We start from the raw sequence: 21,361 nt of genomic DNA, 5'->3' as shown, positions 1-21,361 counted from the left end.
TGGCCGTCGCTTTGGAATCTCATGACTCTAACAATAAGTACGTACGTATATACGTATATACGTGCATACATACGTAAGTACATAGGTAGAGATACCACCTACATATAGGTGTAACAAAAGAAACGGAGTAGCTGCTGATATAAACGAGGTTGCTAATCACGTATAACTGGTAACTTGAAATCAAAATCGTTTTGAATGACTCATCTAAATATCTCCTGGTCGATTACCTAAATAGACATTGTGAAGAAACGAAAGAGTGTATATATATATATATGTATGTATATATATATATATATAATAAAAGTATCGTTACGATGATCGTCAATAATAGGAAAGATAGCAGCTGTTGATCCTTTTTCATAATACAACCACAAGGTTTGTATTATATTATATCATTGAGCATTGACATCGGTCGGAACACCAGGTGATATCAAGGATCGTATAAGAGAAAATTTAATGCACGTTCTAACCAACTAACTCCTCCTACCCTCCCCCTAAAAATATATTAACCAACCGGACGACTCTTCGTGAGGAGTTGGGAACGATAGCCATGAGGCACTAACCGTCCGTCGATTCGAGCTTACCCGTCTGTCTGTCCGTCTGTCCATTCCATCCGTCTGTCCGTTCTCGTCCGAGCGTCCGTTCATCCATTACCTTCGTCATTAGGTCCTCGAGGGAAGAGAAGAGAAGAGAAGAGAAGAGAAGAGAAGAGAAGAGAAGAGAAGAGAAGAGAAGAGAAGAGAAGAGAAGAGAAGAGAAGAGAAGAGAAAAGAAAAGAAGAGAAAAGAAGAGGATAGGCTCTCGGAAAGTTTTCTTCGTGGCGCCGAGGAAACGAGCGGATGTTGTTCCGTCCTAGTCCTTCGAAAGCGACGACGAAGATAAAAAGAGAAAGAAAAAGAGAAAGAGAAAGAGAATGAGTGAACTTTACAGAGAGAAGAAACCCTTTATTAAAGGTTGCACCTCTTGAGTGAAACGAAGAAAGAGAAGAACAAGAGAGAGAGAGAGAAAGAGAGAAAGAGAAAGAGAAGCATTGGTGTAAAGCTTGGAGTGAGGAATCAAGATGAAGAGAAATGCGAAAGAGAGCGAAGGCCCTCGATCTGCCAAATGAAAGAGAGGCCGAGGCATCCTCGCTGAGATTACGTGATTCGTAGCGCCGATTCGCCATCAGTGTCAGTTTAATGAAGGCCTCTAGGTAAAAGCGAGAGGCTCGCCCAGCGGGACGCGTCGGACTCGACTTCGCTCTTTCGTAGGTAGTTATACCTATATAGTAACAGTGCGCGATCCTTCGGGAATCGAGCTCGCAAAATCAGCGTGAAACGACCTGTAGCGGAGTCGAACGATCGACACGATCTTACCTGCAGTTATTTCGAATGATCGTATCCCATCGAAACGACTACTAAAAGATCGAGGGAAAGAAAGAGAAAGAGAGAAGAGAGAAATGAAACAGGAACAACAAAAGAGAATTCTTTTCTCTTCTAAACAGAATCCTATCTCGCTTTTTCTTTCACCTTTCAATGGATTTTCCACGGGATATGGCGGCGTGTGTCTCGAGTACGAGTAGAGACGATTTCGGCACGCTAGAGTGGAAAATAGGCGCCACGTGGGGTAACACACGCGGAGTGTTCGCAGCTGTGCCCTTTCAAATATAAAGGAGAGAACATAATTTCTCTCCCTTGCCACCCTATCTTTCTCTCTCTCTCTCTCTCTTTCTCTATCTTTCTCTCTGTCTCTCTCTTTCGCTCACTCACTCTCTTCTTCACTCTCACTCTCTCCCACCCCCGTCTTTCTCTAGCAAGTACCGGAGATACTGTGAGATACGCCAGGTGCGCGTTACGAGGGCGGTGCTGGTGGCAAGCTACGCGCGATAGATTTACAGCAAATCATTTTACACGCCTATTCGTCGGATCCTACGCGTGAAATATTGTCGACATTAACTCGATGCCGATGCCGATGCCGAAAAGGAGCCACCGCGTTCTCTTTATTCGACTGGGGGAACTACTATCTTCTTAAAGATATTTATATACACCTTGGCTTTCTCGTTAACGGTTAACGGTGGACGCCATCGCGAGTCGACATGTTTCTGATACCGATATATATATATATATATATATATATATATATATATATATACACATACACACAAGTATATATATGATATTTACATATATATATATATATATATCTTTTGGTAAACGAGAGCAAGAAGGGTTATACCTTTACGTGAGGTACGCGTCGCGTCGGTAGCGATTTTAAAAAGAGAAAGAAAAGAAAAAAAGAGAGAGAGAGAGAGAGAGTAAAAGAGAAAGAAAGAGAGTAGAAAAAGAAGGTCGTCGTGGCCGTGCGATGAAGGAGCCCAAAAGGGCCAAACGGGTCTCGCTTGGTTTTTCGGGGAGCGGCTCGTGGTCGGAGCATGAAAGGTGAGCCGCCGAAGGCGGCTGCCGAGTTACGCTCGACGGTCGATCAAAATCTTCTTCGAGTACCTGTCCGTTCCTCCAATATGCGAGAGAAGAGCGATCCGGCACAGTTATACATATACTTATGCATGAGCCACACTGCTGCCTTCTTGGCTATACCTACTCGCTCGCTCGCTCGCTTGCTTGCTCGCTTGCTTGCTTCCTTGCTTGCTTGCTGTTGGCCCAGCAAGGAACGAGGAGACGAAGACGACGACGAAGACGAAGACAACGGCAGCACTTTGCTCTTGCTTTTCTCTCTCTCTTTCTCTCTTTTTCTTTCTTTCTTTCTTTCTTTCTTTTTTTCTTTCTCTTTTTTTTCTTTCTTTCTCTCTCTTTCTCTCTCTCTGGTCGCCGACCGACACTCGAGACACACGTTCTTTTATTTCGCCTCCTCTCACTCGAAGAAGCAGATTTTCTGGAATTCGTCTGGTTGAGTCTGGGTTGCCTCTGCAAAGGGCCGACTTTACCATCCTCCTCTTCTTCTTCCTCTTCTTCTTCTTCTTCTTCTTCTTCTTCTTCTTCTTCGTCTTCTTCTCCTTCTGTATCCTACAAAACCCTCTTCTCGCGACCTTCTTCCCTTCCTTGTTTCTTTCTTTCTTTCTTTCTTTCTTTCTTTCTTTCTTCCTCTCTTTCTTTCATTTTTTCTTTCTTTGCTTATTTCTCTCTTCCTCTCTTTCTCTCTCTTTTCGCTGACTTTGCTTCACTCGTATCCCACTTCGTGGGAAAGCAACACGTCGATCGACGTCGCAACGGATCGATCGATCCCATCGCGAATCGTCCATCCGTAAGATCCAACGTCTGCTTTCGTATAGGATAATCTAGTTTGATTTTTTTCGAGAACATAGTCGAACACGTTCGGATGTATTAAGAAAAATAATATCTCCTCGTTTTATCATTGATTATTCTTATAGTTCGAAAGAATAATAACATTTTTTTTTAATTTTTGGTATTCACATTATTCCATATATTTTATATATATATAATATTTATAATATTTCGATAAGTTTCTACATACGTAATACGCAAACACGTACATTAAATGAATGGACAGGTACGATAGATCTCCATACCTATTAGATTTCATTGTCAATCTATAAAAAAAGAAACCACGAGTAGATTACCCACACAGTCGAAGCCTATGCGTTCGTCTCACCTCACCTCACCTCACCTCACGAGAATGCGTAGACCATGATTCGTGGCCTTATTTCATTTCGAGACATTCGTCTCGTGCTTTTTATCCGTACGAGGAAGAGAGTATCTAACGAACGAAGAGAACGGAGATGATACGCGAGGAAAGGAGATGAAACGCTCGGTTGGTAGTCTTACATGGAATATCGCAGTGGATGCGGTTGCGTTTTCCGCGTATCAACGATCATCATAATTCAAGTTGATATCTGGTAATTTGCTAGGACGCCAGGTACCGCGAGCTCGTAATCGATGCGATACGTTTTCTCCTTTATGTACTTCGTAATAGTAAAGTAAGAAGGTAAATCCTAAATGGATTTTAACATTGAGTACCCAACAACAAGTCCGTTTCGTTTTATATTCAAAAACTGAAAATGAAAACGATGAAAATGAAAACGATTAGACGGGGTTGACAATTTTTCGACCGTTGGCTATCTACATATATTTAGACACGACCTTGCGTTTTCGAAGCCCCGTGAATAGCAGAGAAAGCAAAGGTGAATATAAAAGGGAGAGCCAGGTGGTATGGCGATGATGAGATGATGTGATCGCGCCATATGCTGCTCCCTCTAGGGGGCTTACCGTGTACGCGCCTACTAATTAATTCCCAGGCCTTTGTTCTAGCAGGCACTACCGCTGGAATTACTCCCTGTTTCTCTTTCTATCTCTATCTATCTCTCTCTCTTTATCTCTTTCTCTCTCGTTTTTCTCTACATACGCTTTTATATGGCGCCGAAAGTGCCCGAAGCTCGGAAAAACTTCTTTGAGAGAGAGAGAGAGAGAGAAAGAGAGAGAGAGAGAGAAAGAGGAAGAAACGGAAATGAAAACGTTGCTAAAACTCTATCTCTTCCGTGACGTTTGATCGAAAACTTTGAGGAATTTTCAATATCAAATAACTATGAGCGATCATCGTCGCAACGATGATGATTTCTTTCGTTGAATACTTTTGTTTAATCATCGTCGATACTTTTTATTACCTTGCGTATTGTCATCGCTCCGAAACGAACACGAGAATGGAAAGTGTTACGACGTTACCCATAAGATTTATCATGATCTCTGACGATACGTTTGTTTTCTCGTTAAAAACGTCTTATTAACGATTAAACCGGCAAAGTCATTATAATGGCAGGTAATAGGTATATCTAATGGATACGCATAAACGACGTTAGTATGAGAACATAAATACGTCGGAGTTCGACGTGGAGTCAATGAAAAAAGGGGGTTGCTCGCAGGTAACCGCAAGGGTAGGTAACTCTCTCAATGCCGGAGCTACGAAGGAGCGAGCTGTAGTGCCAGCTCGTGTAACTGACACCAGTCATTCGCTTTCCCCGTTTCACCACCATGTTGTGCCACTTGTACCCCCTACCATTCGCTGCTCTCCCTCTTTATACTCCCCGCCACGGCAACCCTCCTTTTCTTCCTCTTGCCGTCACCCCGTCGACGTTCCTCGAAAGCGATATGTTTGCGTTTCCTACTCTCCGAGCTTTATTACGATTGGTAACCGATCGCGGTAATTCAACGAAATAAACGAATGAAAGAGGGACGACCGATAGCCACCGTAAGAGAATGATCTCACGATCCTATAGTTTCCTTCTTTTCCAACTTTATTTTTCATATTTATCCCGTTTAAAAAGTTTCACATTTTTCTCACCACGGTTCTATTACTCCTGTTCTGTCCGTTTTGTTTAATCTCTTAAAAATGTACTTTTCATTCGCTTCTTTTCCGAATTCTTGTCTCTTCTTTTTTCTAATCTTTTCTCTTTCCCTTCCTCTTCTTCTTCTTCTTCTTCTTCTTCTTCTCCTTGTTTTTGTCCACCTTCTAAGGTGGAAGGACAAGGACAAAAACAGACTCGTGCAACTCGAAGAACGATCTATTTTTCATGGTGAGACGCCAGAGAGCAGGCATTTAATCGCTCATCAGGGATCGTCCGTTTATCTAAAGGTGAGAAAAGAGAGATAGAGAGAAAGAGAGAGAAAGAGAGAGAGAGAGAAAAGAGACAGAGTTTCCTTTGTGAAGTCTGACGGATCCGCTGACTAATAACGCCATCGATCAACCGGTGACTTCACACGGAGCATTTTACGATACGCGTACTTTGAATTAGTTCCACGATCAGAGGTTAACCTCGTACTTTTATTTCTTCTTCCTGTGCTTGTCTACATGGGGCCGGTTCTGTTCTTCCTCGCCAATAAAGAAAGGACACCGATTTGCGTTTTAACAGATATTTCACATATGTATATACATACATACATATATATATATATATATTACGTTCTATATAAAGTAGTAGTAGATAGAGTTTGTTTGAAGAAAGAATTATACGAAGAAAGGACGACGTTCTTGACGAAGGCCAATAAAGGACTACTCTTTACGACGATACTCGATCCTCTCGATCCTTCTTTAATATTACAATTTTTTCTCCAGACAGATCTATCCTATATCTATTTACGTCTTGTCAATTCCATGCGAATTTCTTACTGACAATAAACGAAATTTTAATTCTCAGCTTGTATTATAGTTTCAATTCCATTCAACTTGACAAGTATGAGATATATGGGAACGTAAAGGAAAAAGATAGGAAGGATTTTTTCTTCCTTCCACGAGAGAAAGAGAAAAAAAGAGAAACAGAAAGAGAGAGAGAAAGAGAGAGAAAGATTTGGACGTAGGCGTAGTCCAGTCTGCATCTATCATACGTCAAGGTACGTGTCCCTGGCGTGAACTCGGTTCACTCGTCGATGAATGCTCGGGGTGAGGCTAAACGAGCGAGCACATGCAAAGGTGTCTTGTTCAGTAGGTCAGGAGTGCCAAGAAACCTTCCGGGTTTCCAGCTGATCGTGGCATGGCATAGCGTGGCCTGGCGTGGCGTGGCATCGCATGAACGTGGCGTGTTGGCGTGATGCGTGCGTTACCTACCCGCAAGCAAGCAAGCAAGCAAGCAAGTAAGCAAGCAAGCAAGCAAGCAAGCAAGCAAGCAAGCAAGAAAGCAAGCAAGAAAGCAAGCAAGGAAGCAAGGAAGCAAGGAAGCAAGGAAGCAAGCAAGCAAGCTAGTCTCTGCTCGGGGAGTTGCTTCGCTATGATCTTCTCACAGGCCATGGACTTTAAATGAGAATACCATAGCCTTAGGTTAGCTCGTACTCGACGATGTGTCGTGCGTAGATCGATCAGCTTAAGCTACGATAGGCTAACGATAATTAAATGATATCGAAATTCTTTATCTAAGTTTAAACAGAACGACTTTGCACTTCCTGAGAGTTATCCCTTCGATTTTGCTCTTGAATTTATTGTCAGTTTACGAATGAATCGAGCTACGCCTACGTTCTCTTTCTCTTTTTCTCTCTTTATCTCTCCGTCTGTCTGTCTGTCTGTCTGTCTTTCTCTCTCTCCCTCTCTCTCTCTCTCTCTCTCTCTCGGTTTTAGCGATACGATCATCGACGTAATCGTGCCACGCTTATAATTACCCAAGGGAGAGGTGCGTATCTCTCGATTCAGGTGACGGTTCTCCGTGTGCCCGCCAAACTCGGCTAACTTGAAATCGGTAATGATCTCCTGTCTCGCTACGAGATTGACTCGAAATAGATTGCCTTGCCCGTAGTTCCACGGCGTAATCTGGCCTTCCCGATAATATCGAGACTCAAACTCGACTATCGTGACAATTAACCCATCGTGCGACTTGATTTATGTGCGAGACTAACTTACGTATACCGCTACCTAACTATGTTGATTTCCAAATATATTGAAATTCTTTTGGATTTTGTTTGACCTGGTTTATATCTAGGAGTTGTTAATATTATTATTATTATTATTATTATTATTATTATCATCATTATCATCATCACCATTATTATTACTATTATTATTATTATTATTATTATGATAAGACAATGTATATGTACTGGAATTCTCGAATATTTCTTTATTTTTTTTCGAAAGCGAATAAAAAATCGTTCGTGTAAATGTTGCCCGATAATATTTTTTCTACGGCATTTAACAGCTTTCTATATTTAAAATTGTGAAAGTTATTTGAATGACCCTCGTATTTCTTATGGGTCTCGTGCTAAATTCGCATAGAAAAGCAACGTAATAATTTTCTTTTTCCGGATCTCTTTAGAAATCGTCGTTCACCGAGAGGTTACAGAGATCGTTGTAACGGCTACATACGTACCTAGGTAGAACACGTAAATCTGCGTGATCCATCGCGGACCATGTAACGCTCCATGTAACGCGCCGAACGCTATGAAGCGAGTGCTGATTACCATGCTCGTTAATTCTCGGCTAATATACCAGGGTTTAAGCTGGTATGTATACTATATACCTTGTGAGGAATTAGAAGGTCGTCGGAGACAGTATGTTACGACGATACCATCTCGAGCATATTTATATCACGATGATACTGTCTTAAGTTACAGCCGGAGTTACAGCAGCTGCAGATTGCACGTACCTATATCGTTCGCTTCGACTCACCCTCACTTCATCTCCTCCTCTTCCACCTCTTCCACCTCCTCCTCCTCATCCTCCTCCATCTCCACCTCCTCCTGGTCTTCGATTTTCGCGAACCTTGAAACGATACTTTCTTTCGATCTATCCTATCGCGAATAGATAAATAGATAGTTATATAATGTACGTATATCTCGATTGATCGATCGAAGGGTCAACGTCGTTTAATCTTTTTTTTTCCGACGAAAATTATGAACCCGTAAGATATTCGAAAAAAAAAAGAGAAGAAGTGAAAGAAGGATAGAGAAAGATAGAAGAAAAAGAACGTAAAGAGAAGAAGGAGAGAAAAAAATAAGGAGAAGCCGAGGATGAAGAAGACGAAGACGAAGACGAAGACGAAGAAGAAGAAGAAGAAGAAGATGATATTTCGAGTGTCGTTTGGTCGTGAGATTTTTATTAGCGTCAGCGGAGAGGGGTTCACGCGTGAATCTACGGAGAGCGTGGAATTTAATACCCCGAGAGAAACACAAGGAGGCGAAATATTTTTCCAGACGACGAAGCTTACCTCCGGGCGCCGATTCGCGCGTTCGTGGAAATTTCACGCCGAAAGGCGTAACGTAATTCATTTCGAACAACAACCATAATCGCCGTGCCGATAATAATGAGTCGTTATTACAGTCTAATTCGCATCTTCGTTGAGATACATGGATACGCTTCGGATACTTAACCATTGGAAAGAGAGATAGGGAGAGAAACAGAGAGAGAAAGAGAGAGAGAGAGAGACGAATAAAACCTAATTTATATTCATGTATACGCGTATAAATAAGCAATTTATGCACACGGATTATTTTGCCACTGGTTGGCGTCTGTTAGAAAACTCATCGGCCTGATTTTTATTATATTTTCTCAGGTATATCACGCTCCTCAAAATTAATTCGTCTTTGACTCTTAAGGAAAAAACTATCTTTCGAACGCGTACTCGTGTCTATTTTCATGAAAACTGTAAAGAGGAGAAAAAGAAAAAAGAAAAAAGAGAGGGAAGTGAAGAAGAAAGAAACAGAGAGAGAGGAAAGAGAGAAAGAGAGAGTTTCGAAATCGCCCAAGAGGGCTGACTGGTTGACTAACTGACTGACTGCTTGGCTATCCGTCAGAATATTTCTTTTTTTCTTTCTTTCTTTCTTTTCCTTTACACGTCACAAAGTTTCCACTAGGATGTCAACGGATGTCGCGTGTCTCAGCCATTCGAATTCTAGTTTTAAAAAAGAAGTCGAGTCTTGCGGCTTTGTAGATCGCGCACGCGCGGATGTACGGGTGCCGCACCCAGCCGAAGAACCGTAGGTAATTGCATGTAGAGCGCTGAAATAAAAACAACAAAGCCACCCGCTCGAAAAGAGAGAGAGAGAGATAGAGAGAGAAAAGATAGAGAAAGACAGAGAAATAGAGAGAGAGAGAGAGAGAGAGAGAGAGAGAGAAACGTTCTACCATATTATACCTTCTTGTAGTTACGTAGCTTGAGGTGCGTGAGAAGAAAAAATTTACTCGCTCTCTGGGCTCTGCCTCTCTAACTATGTTCCACCTTAGATTTTCATATAAAAATATTCAGAGCTCCTCGTGGTCGGTGAGCGTATGCTCGAGAAGATCGCTATCCGTCTTGGTGTTGTTAACTATTGATTCGTACCACATTAACGAATAACCGCTACGTTTTACATATATATATTTACATATATATATTATATATATTATACATAAATATATATATATTATTATATATTATTATATATACATATATTATATATATATAATATATGTATCTAGAATGTAAAATCTATCTAAGTTCTTTATCTACCGGATTCGTGCTATGGTGGAAAGAAAAAGATATATATAAAAAAAATAAAGAAATCATAGAATCCAGGAAACCTAAGTAATTGTACTCATAGTCGATTTCATGGAAATGAAATGATCATTTGCAAGAACACTCGGGTATAAAAAAAATCAAGCGAATGAAGCCTTCTGTAAAACTCGTTTAACAGTAATTGAATATTTATAAATTGTAATATATATCCTTTTTTCTTTTTTTTTTTTCTTTTCCATACGCGTGCCCGTAAAAATCGGGACTTGTGTGTGCGCGGACTCGTTGAATAAATTCTGAATTAAAGCTTATTTAGAATCCGTGGAAAATTTTTTTTCCGTGTATAGAAATAAGTAGAAATATGAATAAAATTATGCATGGATATGTGCATGCATATATATATATATATATATAAATAAAGAATTATTCAATTTCTTTTTTGTCTCTTTTTTCCTATATAAAACTAACACTACAATTTATAATTTAAATATTAATTAATCTTTTCAGAGACGAGACAGATACGATAGATCGCATACAACCGTACAATGAAATATCGTAAATAGATCAATTATACGGTAGCCGTAAATGTATTTCTTACCAGAAATTCGTAAACTTAAACAGATCGTGCTTTTTTACGATCGTTCATTGATGACGAGGTAGGAGTATAGGAGGGAAGAAAGGAGTATGGCAGAGTAGCACAAGATAGGGATAAAAGGGGTAGGGGGTTATTCTTAATTAAAATGATTGCCGACATTACGGCTAAACTCTTGCAATTATGATTCCCTTTCTCCCATAAAAGTGCTGCTTGATGTCCGTTGGTGTTCGTCATATTTTCAGCTAATAACAGCCTTACGCCCTTGCGCCATTCTTATCGAAGTTCATCATCGTGCAATTCTAAGACGAAGGGCCTTTGGTACAAGAGGTAGGTAAGTACTTACATATAACGAGCATCGAGTGATCATTTTTACTTGTACTTTTTATTTTTTTTTGTTCCTTTTTTTTCTTTGAATCAAATTTTAACGTCTTCGTTGATTTTGGAATCTAAAGGTATAGGCATTGTTCGGATCAATCATTTTATTAGACGATAAGAAATTATTCGATCTTCGAGTTCATTAATAATTTGTATTCCATGTAGTTATCTTAGCTCGATCTTTTGATACCGATCACAATCGTAAACTATAAATTCTCCTTATAGATCTTTGAAATATCTGGATCGTATAAATCAACGAAGAAAAGAATGGTCGATTTATCTAAATGAATTCATGCGAATTAGCTGTCATAAATAATAGAAATAAAACACTGTGTAACTTATAAGTTAGATTGTAAATCATACTTATATATATACATACATATATATATATATATATATGTATGTATGTATGTATGTATGTATGTATGTATGTATGTATGTATGTACGTATGTTAAAAAAGAAAGTATATATTTTGATAAAAGGATTGATAATGATGACCTGACTGTCTCTTTCACTGACATAAACGTAATAAATCTCTTGCAAATTAATATCGTTTCGATTTTCTAAATCAAAGATCACTATTGCAAATTTAAGCAGGTGTAAGTAAAAAATAATCGCAAAACAAGTTGTTACGTCGTTTTAACATACCAATCGATTATCTTTTCTCACTCGATGATTTTATCCGATTACATTTCCAAGACAATTCGGCTCGTACGTAAGTGTAAATACATAAATACATTTCAATGTGTTCAAAGTCTTGTTGTAAAACCTTTCTCACATGATACCCTTCCACCAAACGTAATAAATATGTATATAAGTACTCGCATATTTACACGTATTCGCGTACATGTACTTATATGTATGTATATGCAAGAAGTACGGCATAGCCAATCTCCGATCTTTCGTTTGCGTTGCTTTATAAATGCCGCCGTATATGTAGAAAGAAGTGCTACAAAAGATATCCAATCGGAACGAAGAAGAAGAAGCAGCTGGCGAACTTCCTAAATCCTTTACCTTCCTTTTTTTATCTTCTTCTACTTTTTCTTCTTCTTCTTTCTCTTCCTTTAAGTCTCTCGTATGCGTTGATGCGCGTAAAATCAACGAGAAGACTTTGTAACAAACTCGTTCAAAGAAAAACAAGAAAAAAAAAAAAGAAAGATACTCATTCATCTCCTTCAATTTTCATATTTTATCTCATAGAAAGAGAGAAATAGAAAAAAAACAAAAAATACGAAAAACTATGATCGTTCGTCTATTATAAATAAATAATGCCACATATCTATATAACTTTTCGTGATAAATAAATTCGCGAGGAGTGTGTCACCTTGTCGATTCCATATAAGTCGATATTCGGGGCCGCTCTAATTGCCGCGCATTTTTAATAATGACATTAATGAGCTCGATGGTTATCGCGTGTCCGGTATCCGGTAGCGCAGCTTGTGTGTGGTGTCGAACCGATTAAAGCCAAATCGGATCTGCGATGTTAACGGTAAAGGAGAGCTGTCCCTTTTCTCGTGATATCGATCGTCTCGAATATCGTCATGTTCGTTTTCTATCTCTCTCTCTCTCTCTCTCTTTCTCTCTATCTATCTTTCTTTCACATATACTCACGCGTATGTACATACACGTAAATACTTAAACAAGCTACTATAAGGTATAAACTTTTCAGGAGTACGTGAACATACCTCGAATTTCTTCTTCTTTCTCTTCTTTAACAGAAAAATTTCAAGAAGGGATATGTCTGCTATCTATCACTCTTTCTCTCTTTCTCTCTTTCTCTCTTCGTTGAACGAACTCGTCATTTTATTGGAAGAAGAACTTGCCGCGACATTTCCGCGCTAACCGGCTATCGAACTCGGCAGCTGCCCTAACGTATATACCTTTTCGGTATCCGAAAGGAAACTCCGTGACTGCCACGTCAAATGAGATAAAAGAACGTGCGATTTGCGACGATGTTTCTTCCTTCTCTCTGTGTACCTACCTGCTAACCTATCTCTCTCTCTCTCTCTCTCTCTCTCTCTCTCTGTCTTTCTCATACATTCTTTTTCTTATTTCTTTTACCATGACACACCGGACGTACTTACATACATTTCAAAACACTTTAAAAGGAACAACCGGAAATCGAAGCACTTCGATAAAAACGTCATTGTAATAAAATAGTAACGTTCTCTCTCTCTCTCTCTCTCTCTCTCTTTTTGTCTCTTCGAACAAGTTTTTAGTACAATGAAATTCCAATCTTCAACTTAACTGAACGATCTCGGTTACGTCGATGTTTAGAAGAGAAAGAAAGAAACAGAAAGAGAGAAAGAAATAAAGAGAGCGAGAAGAAAAAGAAAAAGAGGAGAGAACCAATAGTAGTATCCTTCGGGTCGACCAAATTTGCATTTCAAGATATCTTCTTCACGTGCCAAAAAAAAAACCAAGAGAGAGAGAAACAGAGAGAGAGAGAGAGAGAGAGAGATAGACACACACACACACGTATATACACTTCTAGATAAAAGAAAAAATATAAAAAAGAAAGAAAGAAAGAAAGAAAGAAAGAAAGAAAGAAAGATAATCGGTGCACGAGTTCGATCGACGAGATATCTACGCGTGAACGCATTAACGTTTCAATAATAAATAACTGAGAGTCCGCTCGGTATTCTCGCGTCATTAAATTTTTTTTAGCTCTTAACGAGCTGTGATCATTACACGTCAATCGAGACTCATACGCTTTCTATCTCTCTCTCTCTCTCTCTCTCTCTCTCTCTCTTTCTATTCTTTCTCTCTCTCTCTCTCTCTCTCTCCCCCTATCTATGTCCGTCTATCCGTCTGTCTTTCACTTTATCTTTCTACTTCTCACCGCAAAGCAAATCGACAGATCCTTTTGCTTTACCAAGAAGAAACGGCCTTAATAAAGCTTTCTCCATCGACTATCGAAGATCAACTCGATTGGCTGGTGCTACCGTAGCACCGATCATCATTCTTCCTGCGCATCGCTTCTCGACACTCTCAGGGAAGACATCATTTGTCAAGGCTCGCGAACAACCGCACGTGCTCGAATAAACGACTCATAGCATTCTCTCTCTCTCTCTTTCACTCTTTCTTTCTCTCTTTATCTATCTCTCTATTTTTATCCTTTTTCTCAATATTACGCGATGTAAACTACATACGTACCTATAAGTACAACCAATGTCTCTTGTATAAGAGGACAACTCAAATCGAAGATGATTAGTAAATATGTCCGGTTATAATCGTAACCATCCATCCGTTCGAACATAAAATACCCATTGGACGATACTTTAAACGTTGAATTGAAATTTTTTATACGGTCATCCCGATCGCGATAAGGAATCTTGTTCTTTAGTGAAAAATGAACAACAGACTCGTTATAAACGATCGGTCAAGTTAATAATAATATCGTTTACTGCCACCATTATATTATTATTATTATTATTATTATTATTATTATTATTATTATTATTATTATTATTTCGATCCTGCTGATTAATCGATTTACGATCTTTCCCAGACGTCATCCTCGTCATCTACTTCCGCTTTTTCCTTTTGATCATCTTTTTCTTCTACTTTGTCCTCCTCCTCCTCCTCTTCTTCTTCTTCTTCTTCTTTTTCTTTTTCTTTTTTTATTTTTTTTTTTTCGAGATGAGTACTACGAAAGATCTGTTCCGTTGATTTCCTCGTGGAGTCTCGGCTTGCCCATCTTGCAACTTTAGTCACTCGTTTGGTCTCTCTCTTTCTCTATCTCGATCTCTTTCTCTCTCTCTCTCTCTCTCTCTCTTTCTTTTTCTTTCTCTTTTTCTCTTTCTGTCTCTGTCTCTCACATGCAGACACACCGCCTATCTGCCAGGTGCGAGAACGAAATGGAAAATGCAAATAAGCCGTAATAACGAAAAGGTGAACGTATCGCAGGACGGATCTTCATCGCGGTCTTACCTACGCATTTCCAAACGTTTACGATATACTTTTCTAGATAGGGATATACGTGTAACATTATGTCACGCATACGTTGTAATAACGAGAAGATAAAAGGAATTGGACGATAAAGTCATCGGCCGACGTGAATCCGATTTTTCGATTCGTTCGTTTCTCATTCGTTTCTTTTTCAAGATATATTTACCTTCAAAGAAAAACGACGGGACGAGTATTAATCGGATAGTTATAACTAACAAATAATTAATTGAATAGTTATAACCGATAAATATTAATTGAACAACATATCATTTATTAAAGATCATAAAAGAGATGACAAATTTCCGATAAAGATTTACGCGTTATCATTTGTCATTGTTAAGTTTCATTCCGATTAATTCAACACGCACTACTTAACAATACACTTAGAGTACTCACTTAGATACTTATCTACGATCGAAGATATTCATCTATAACTACTTATCTTACCCTATCTTTTTATCTACGATTGTGGGAGATGATTGTTTTTCTATTCTTATTTTCTTTTTCTTTTTTCTTTTTTTCTTCAAACGTCTAAATCTAATGGAATAGGTACTCATAACAGAACTATCAAGGACTCCGAGAGGCACGACTAATTCGTTAGCTCTTTATTATACCGGCGACGTAATTTTTTCATCTGTGGCAGATTTCGATTAAGGTGTCGGACGGTAACGAATTATTTAATGAGGATTTAATGTACTCGCGCGGTAAGCAATTAGTCTACAGACGTTATTAATGTACCAGAAGACTAATAATTTCATCATAAACTTTCGCTCTGCCTCGCCTACGTCTTGTGTATACATATATACATTATGTGTCTGTGTATGTATGTGTACGTGCATAAACATACATATACGACGCATATACGGATACATCGAAAGAATTCCATCGAAGTTCTCGACGAACCCACGACGGACTATTTTTTTCCCCTAGAAAACGATCGTTCGTATCCGTACTCGAGCAACGACGAACCGTACTCGTTAAAAAAGATCACCAGGTAAGTAATGTCCACATACGACAGGCAATTTCGAAGGTTGAAATCGTCTCTCTCTTTCTCTCTCTCTCTCTCTGTGTTTCTCTCTCTTTCTTACTCTCTGTTTCTCTAGTGCAAAAGAGCGAGAGAATACATATAACGAGGAAATTAATTAAAGTCGCAATAAAAACTTTCCTCGATAACAGCCAGCCGACAGGCAAGTTCTCGGGATTAATCGGCAACTCGTTAGCCCGTATGTGCTTCTCCGATTTCAGATTACGAGTATGCCTCTCTCTCTCTTTCTCTCTCTATCTCTATCTCTCTATACATATATATATATATATATATATATATATATACATAAGTGTATATATATATAAGTATATATAATACATATATATATGTACGTATGTACATACTTACGTACTCTAAGCTGTACTTACGATCTTGCGATCGCAACGAGTAAATCGATGTTATTTCGCGTAATATGTATATATCTCTATAAGATAAGATAATAAAAAAGAAAGAAAGAAAGAAAAAAAAAGAAAAGAGAAAAAGGATGTCGAAAGAAAAATAAGGAGAGGAAGAAGAAGAAGAAGAAGAAGAAGAAGAAGAAGAAACGAGACAATAAATTCGCTTGAAATTGGAAGAAGGAAGGTGAGCGTGTCGTTAAAATCGCTCGGCCACGAACACGTTTATTGTTAGGTAGAGAGACTATCTCGAATCTACTAGGAAGGAATCAAGAAAAGAGAGAGAAAGAAAGAAAGAAAAAAAGAACAAAAAAAGACGAAAGAAAGAAAGAAAGAAAGAAAGAAAAGAGCGAAAGACGAAAGACGAAAGAAAAGTAAAAGCTAAAACGACGACGATACGAGAAGTAGAAGTTAGTCGCGCGATTCTTTGCCTTTGAGAGAGAAGAAGAGGATTGAAGAGGAGAGGAAAGAAGAGGGATAGTGGTGGTAATGGTGGTGGTAGCGATGGTGGTGGTAAGAAAAGATTCTTGGTTTACACCAGGTACTACGACACACCGGAACTGCCAGTAATAAGACTAAGTGCCGGCGGTTAATTGCCAAGATTCGGTCGGTGGATCTCCTTCTTCCACGGTCCTTGCAAAGAACGAGAACGGTTTGCCGAGTGTGAGAGACTTGGAACTTGGAAGTGAAGAGTAGGTGGAGGAGGAAGGTGCAACAACAAAGATCTCCTATCTGAATTCTCGAGGAACTGTGCAGGGGGTATCTCTTGACTGCACACCGCCTCTCTTCGACACCCAAAGAAGTCCCATCCCTTTGGTCAGCTCGATTCACCCCCTTCTTCTTCTCCAGCAACAACACCTTGCCACCTTCTTCTTTTTCTTCGTTTTATCTTCATCCTCTTTCTTCTTCTTCTTCTTCTTCTTCTTGGTCGTCTTCTTCTTAGTCGTCTTCTTCGTCTTCTTCTTCTTTGCCTTCCTGTCCCAACGAATCCAAGCACGGCAACGCTACTACGAAGCACGCGTCCGCTTGAAAAATCAGCCGCGTTTACCGTCGAGGCTAATTAATTTACATAGCGGAGCGCAGGGAATTCTTCTTCCTCGTGTAATTTGTGCGGCAAACCGATTATATGCCAGAGATAGAGTACCACACATTCCCTTCTAATCTCTATTATCGATAGAAAACGGTAAAAGAAAGCTCACGCAAACGAATCTCTTTTAACGAAGAATCGATGACGATCGATTCTCTCTGTGATTCTCGTGAAAGAGCAAATAAAAGAAAGAGAGAAAAAAACGGAAAAAGAAGAAGAAGAAGAAGATGATGAAAATCGAACGACATCATAATTCTATTCTATCATAATCCATACGAGTTACGGTGTGTTCATTTTCATTAAGAATCATTTTCTAATAAAGAAAAAAGTAGAACTGTAAGACTGGTAAACAGGAAGGAAGTTTGAGAAAAGAAGAATGGCGAACACAAAGGATACCAGTGCTGTCTGATATCAAAAGGTTTATCAGGGCATCAGGGACGACACTCTATTTCTCTCTTTCTCTCTCTCTCTCTTTCTCTTTCTCTCTTTTACTCTCTCCTGGGAGTCTTCGGAAAAGATCCGAGGTCAGACAATGAATACCTATTAAAACGGTGTGAACAATGCTACGGTGTGCTACCGTTTGGCCCGTTTCACTGTTGGCTCGGGGATCGCTAAGCGGTAGCGGGTAGTATTGCTCAGGGACAACAGCAACAGCGTGCTAAGTAGAAGCTGGGCAACCTCTTCTGGGTCCATGGTGATATACTGCGAGATCCGCGATACCAGGACGTGCTTCGCGGACCCCGAAGTAGCCATGGAACAGGCGCTTAGCTCGAGCGCCTCTACTCCTCCTAACTCTCCATCCGGATTCGTATTCGTGCGCGTGCATTACCTTGCATACGCTATTGCGCTCGATATCTCTCATCTCTCACTCTGCCGAGAATCCACTCCGTCTCACTTCTTCTTCTTCTTCTTCTTCTTCTGCTTCGTTTTCTTCTTCTGCTTCTTTTTCTTCTTCTTCTTTTTCTTCTTCTTCAGCTTCTTCTTTTTCTTTTTCTTCTTATTTTTCTTATTCTTTTTCTTCCTCTGTCTCTTTCTATCCTTCTCAAGAGCTTAACCACCCCCTCAGAGAGCTCCTCATCATTCAGTAATTCCATGTGTCTTTTCATCTTCCGTCTCTCATCTCAAGATTTACCTACTTGATCCCCTCGAAAAAGAAGACTCTTTCAACGCCTTGACAATCGAAATGATTTTAATTTCTTTCCGTCCTTCTTTACAAGTACGGCGTTTGTCGTAATTGAATAATATTTGTCTAGTACGTTTATGAGGCAGATCAATTAATGGTGTATGTTTTATTATTAATGTTCCAAATTTTTCATTAATTGGTGATAATATTTGTTACATAACAATAGCTTTATATATATATATATTTTTTTTTCTTTTCCCCTCGATGGAATTACGTTCTTATTTTACATTACATTTTGAAGAGCTATCGTTATAAAATGTCACGTTAATTTCATCACTAATCAAATGTCATTCTGGTATTATTATTTTTACTTAAAAAAAAAAAAAAAAAAAAAAAAAAAAAAAAAAAAAAGAAACGAACAATCGTGTTTCAAGTAAAATGCAAATGAAAAGCTTTTATCATATACATCGTGTAATGTTAGATGGCAATCAAATTTTTCCAATGAAAATATTACAATAACCTCTGAAATGATTACACTTTGTAAATTTCATTCTACAGTAGGGGTACATTCATATCTATATTTTTCATGATAAATATTTCAACTCACGATAGCATTTAAAGATAGATAGAAATAAAATCGACCTAACATATATTTTCAACGTATTACGTATCGTTCTTTTTATATATCGTTAACTACATACTTCTCGATGACATTAAATCGATAAAAACGTATGTAAGACTCGCATTACGAACGTTCCGTGTTACTTTGCACAAGTCCGCTCACCTTCGCCCTTAGATCAGAACAGAAAAGGAGGGAGGGCAAGGTGGTACTCAGCCAACGTAAGAAACAGCCTAATGGCGAACGAAAGAGAAGACTGTGGGACAGACGGAATAAAGAGAAAGAAAGAAAGAGAAAGAGAAACGGAAAGAGAAACAGAAAGAAAAACAGAGAAAGAAAAACAGAAAGAGAGAAAGAGAGAGAGAGACGAGCCTACCCATTATCCTGTGGCGATTCTCCGATTGACCCCAACCGATTGTGATTGCAGATGAGATTGCACACACTCTATCTTTTCTCTCTCTCTCTCTCTCTCTGTCTGTCTCTGTCTCTCTCTTTCTCTGTCTTCCTCTTTTGCGCGCGCGCAAAGAAGGGTGTGCGTTACGAAAACGCGCGAGAACCAATGGCAAAAGTAACTTGGATAATAATGAACGCGATCTTCGATTTTCGACATCTTTCTTTCTTTCTTTTTTTCGTTTTTTTTTCTCTGTATCCTTTCCTTTAATTACATCTCTTTATACTTGCCGCTTTCTCAACTCATTAGTATAATATAATATAATATAATATAATGTATCGACTCCGTAATAAAAGAAAAAAAAAAAAAATTGGTTTGTTTCTTTTGCATTCTCTCGTTTTCTCTTCTTTTTCTTCCCTTTCTTTTTTCTTGAAAAAAAAATTAATCGATCGAAATCGTAGAACGTAGTGTTTCTGTATTATCTGTAAATATTTTGTTGATCTTTTTTTTTTTATCGATCGTTCGTCATTTTACGAATTTAATATAACGATTGTTTTGTATTTTACGTACGTATTAAAAATGGTTTAATCTTTAAAACCTTGCGAACTAGAGTAATATATATTTCAATTCGAGAGAAACGTTTGGAAAAAATGATAAAGGAAGAAATATCTTGGGAAGAAGAAATCATATATTCTAGAAATCCTGTTTTCGATTCATTTTCTCAAGATGAATGATCCCCGTTGCACTTGTTGTGTATCTCAATTACCGTAGTACCATTCGGAGTGGTATACTACATAAGATAATTTGTAATATATCGTATATCTTGTACCATAAGAACGTTATTTTCTTTTAGTTTCTTAACACTCGCAATATACAATCGTAACATGGCATTGTGTGTCTTGATAATGAACGTTTCGTAGAAATCTCGAACGAAGTGGTAAACGAGAAGGCATTGTCTTCTCGAGTCATTGTTTTTCGACAGATATATAATCTAATAACGAGTGTTTCGCGTGTTTTCCGAAGTTCAACGAATATATATATATATAATATAATATATAATATATAATACATATACATATATTCCGCTCTCGTTTGCTTCTTTGATATACAGTACGTAAAAAATCAAACTAACAAATTCCGATGATGATAAAGAACGTTTACAATTTCTAAACATTTAACGCTAAACATTTAAAAGCTGGCCTACCTTGAAAGTAGCTTTTCGTGCGAAGATAACTAACGCTGAGCCTGAGGATGCTGAGTCGATCGAGCTTGCTTAGAATATTTTGTTCGAACGGAAGTAACGAAGCCAGTGTATCCAGTTCGGCGTTCAATCGTTCTCTGTGCCGTTTACTCGGATTCGACTTTGTCACGCCATCCTTTTGGGGTGGTTTCAAACTGTAAACAAATGTCAATGACAAATTTGTTAATTCGTTGTAAACATTCTCCGAAAGAAGAAACTATCAACAAACTCATCGAGAGTGATCTATATGACCTATAAGATATATAAGTTGTAAAAGATATTTTGAGGGTATCGATAATAACGTAAACAAGACGAGTATACACGGTGAGAAAATAGAAAGAGGAAAAGGAATAAGAAGGTGAGATAAAACAAGAGAGAGAAAGAGATAGGGAGAAAGAAAAAGAGAAAGAAAAAAAGAGAGAGAAAGAGAAAGAGAGACCGGTGGCTCGCCAGGTCTCTGAACGAATTGATTTCTTTTTGTTTGCCACTCCTCCGGTTGAAAGGATTCCGGCGATTCCAGTGAGCCACTGAGCCACTGCTTCGAAATGGTTAGCAATGCGAACAACCGGAGAACGCGTTGCCTGCAGGATTTCGATAATTAAAACTGGCCAATGCCACAG

General features: G+C 38.7%; 1 protein-coding gene across 8 annotated transcripts in view; it reads right to left on the bottom strand.

Moving 5' to 3' along the window:
* The window catches only part of LOC127065812 (aryl hydrocarbon receptor protein 1), a 124,605-nt gene that overhangs the window by 45,417 nt on the left and 57,827 nt on the right, over positions 1–21,361 (bottom strand). For all 8 annotated transcript variants that reach the window (XM_050998674.1, XM_050998671.1, XM_050998673.1 and 5 more), the window contains one exon: positions 20,706–20,896. Coding sequence is in view for 3 of the 8 variants with exons in the window: in XM_050998668.1 (XP_050854625.1) it covers positions 20,706–20,896 (191 nt within the window). In the remaining 5 variants the exon portion in view is untranslated. The remainder of the gene's footprint in view (positions 1–20,705; positions 20,897–21,361) is intronic.

The sequence above is a fragment of the Vespula vulgaris genome, chromosome 8 (assembly GCF_905475345.1).
Source record: "Vespula vulgaris chromosome 8, iyVesVulg1.1, whole genome shotgun sequence".
NCBI lineage: Eukaryota > Metazoa > Arthropoda > Insecta > Hymenoptera > Vespidae > Vespula > Vespula vulgaris.
The sequence above is the reverse complement of the archived record's forward strand: the minus strand, read 5'-3'. Positions and strand labels throughout refer to the sequence as shown.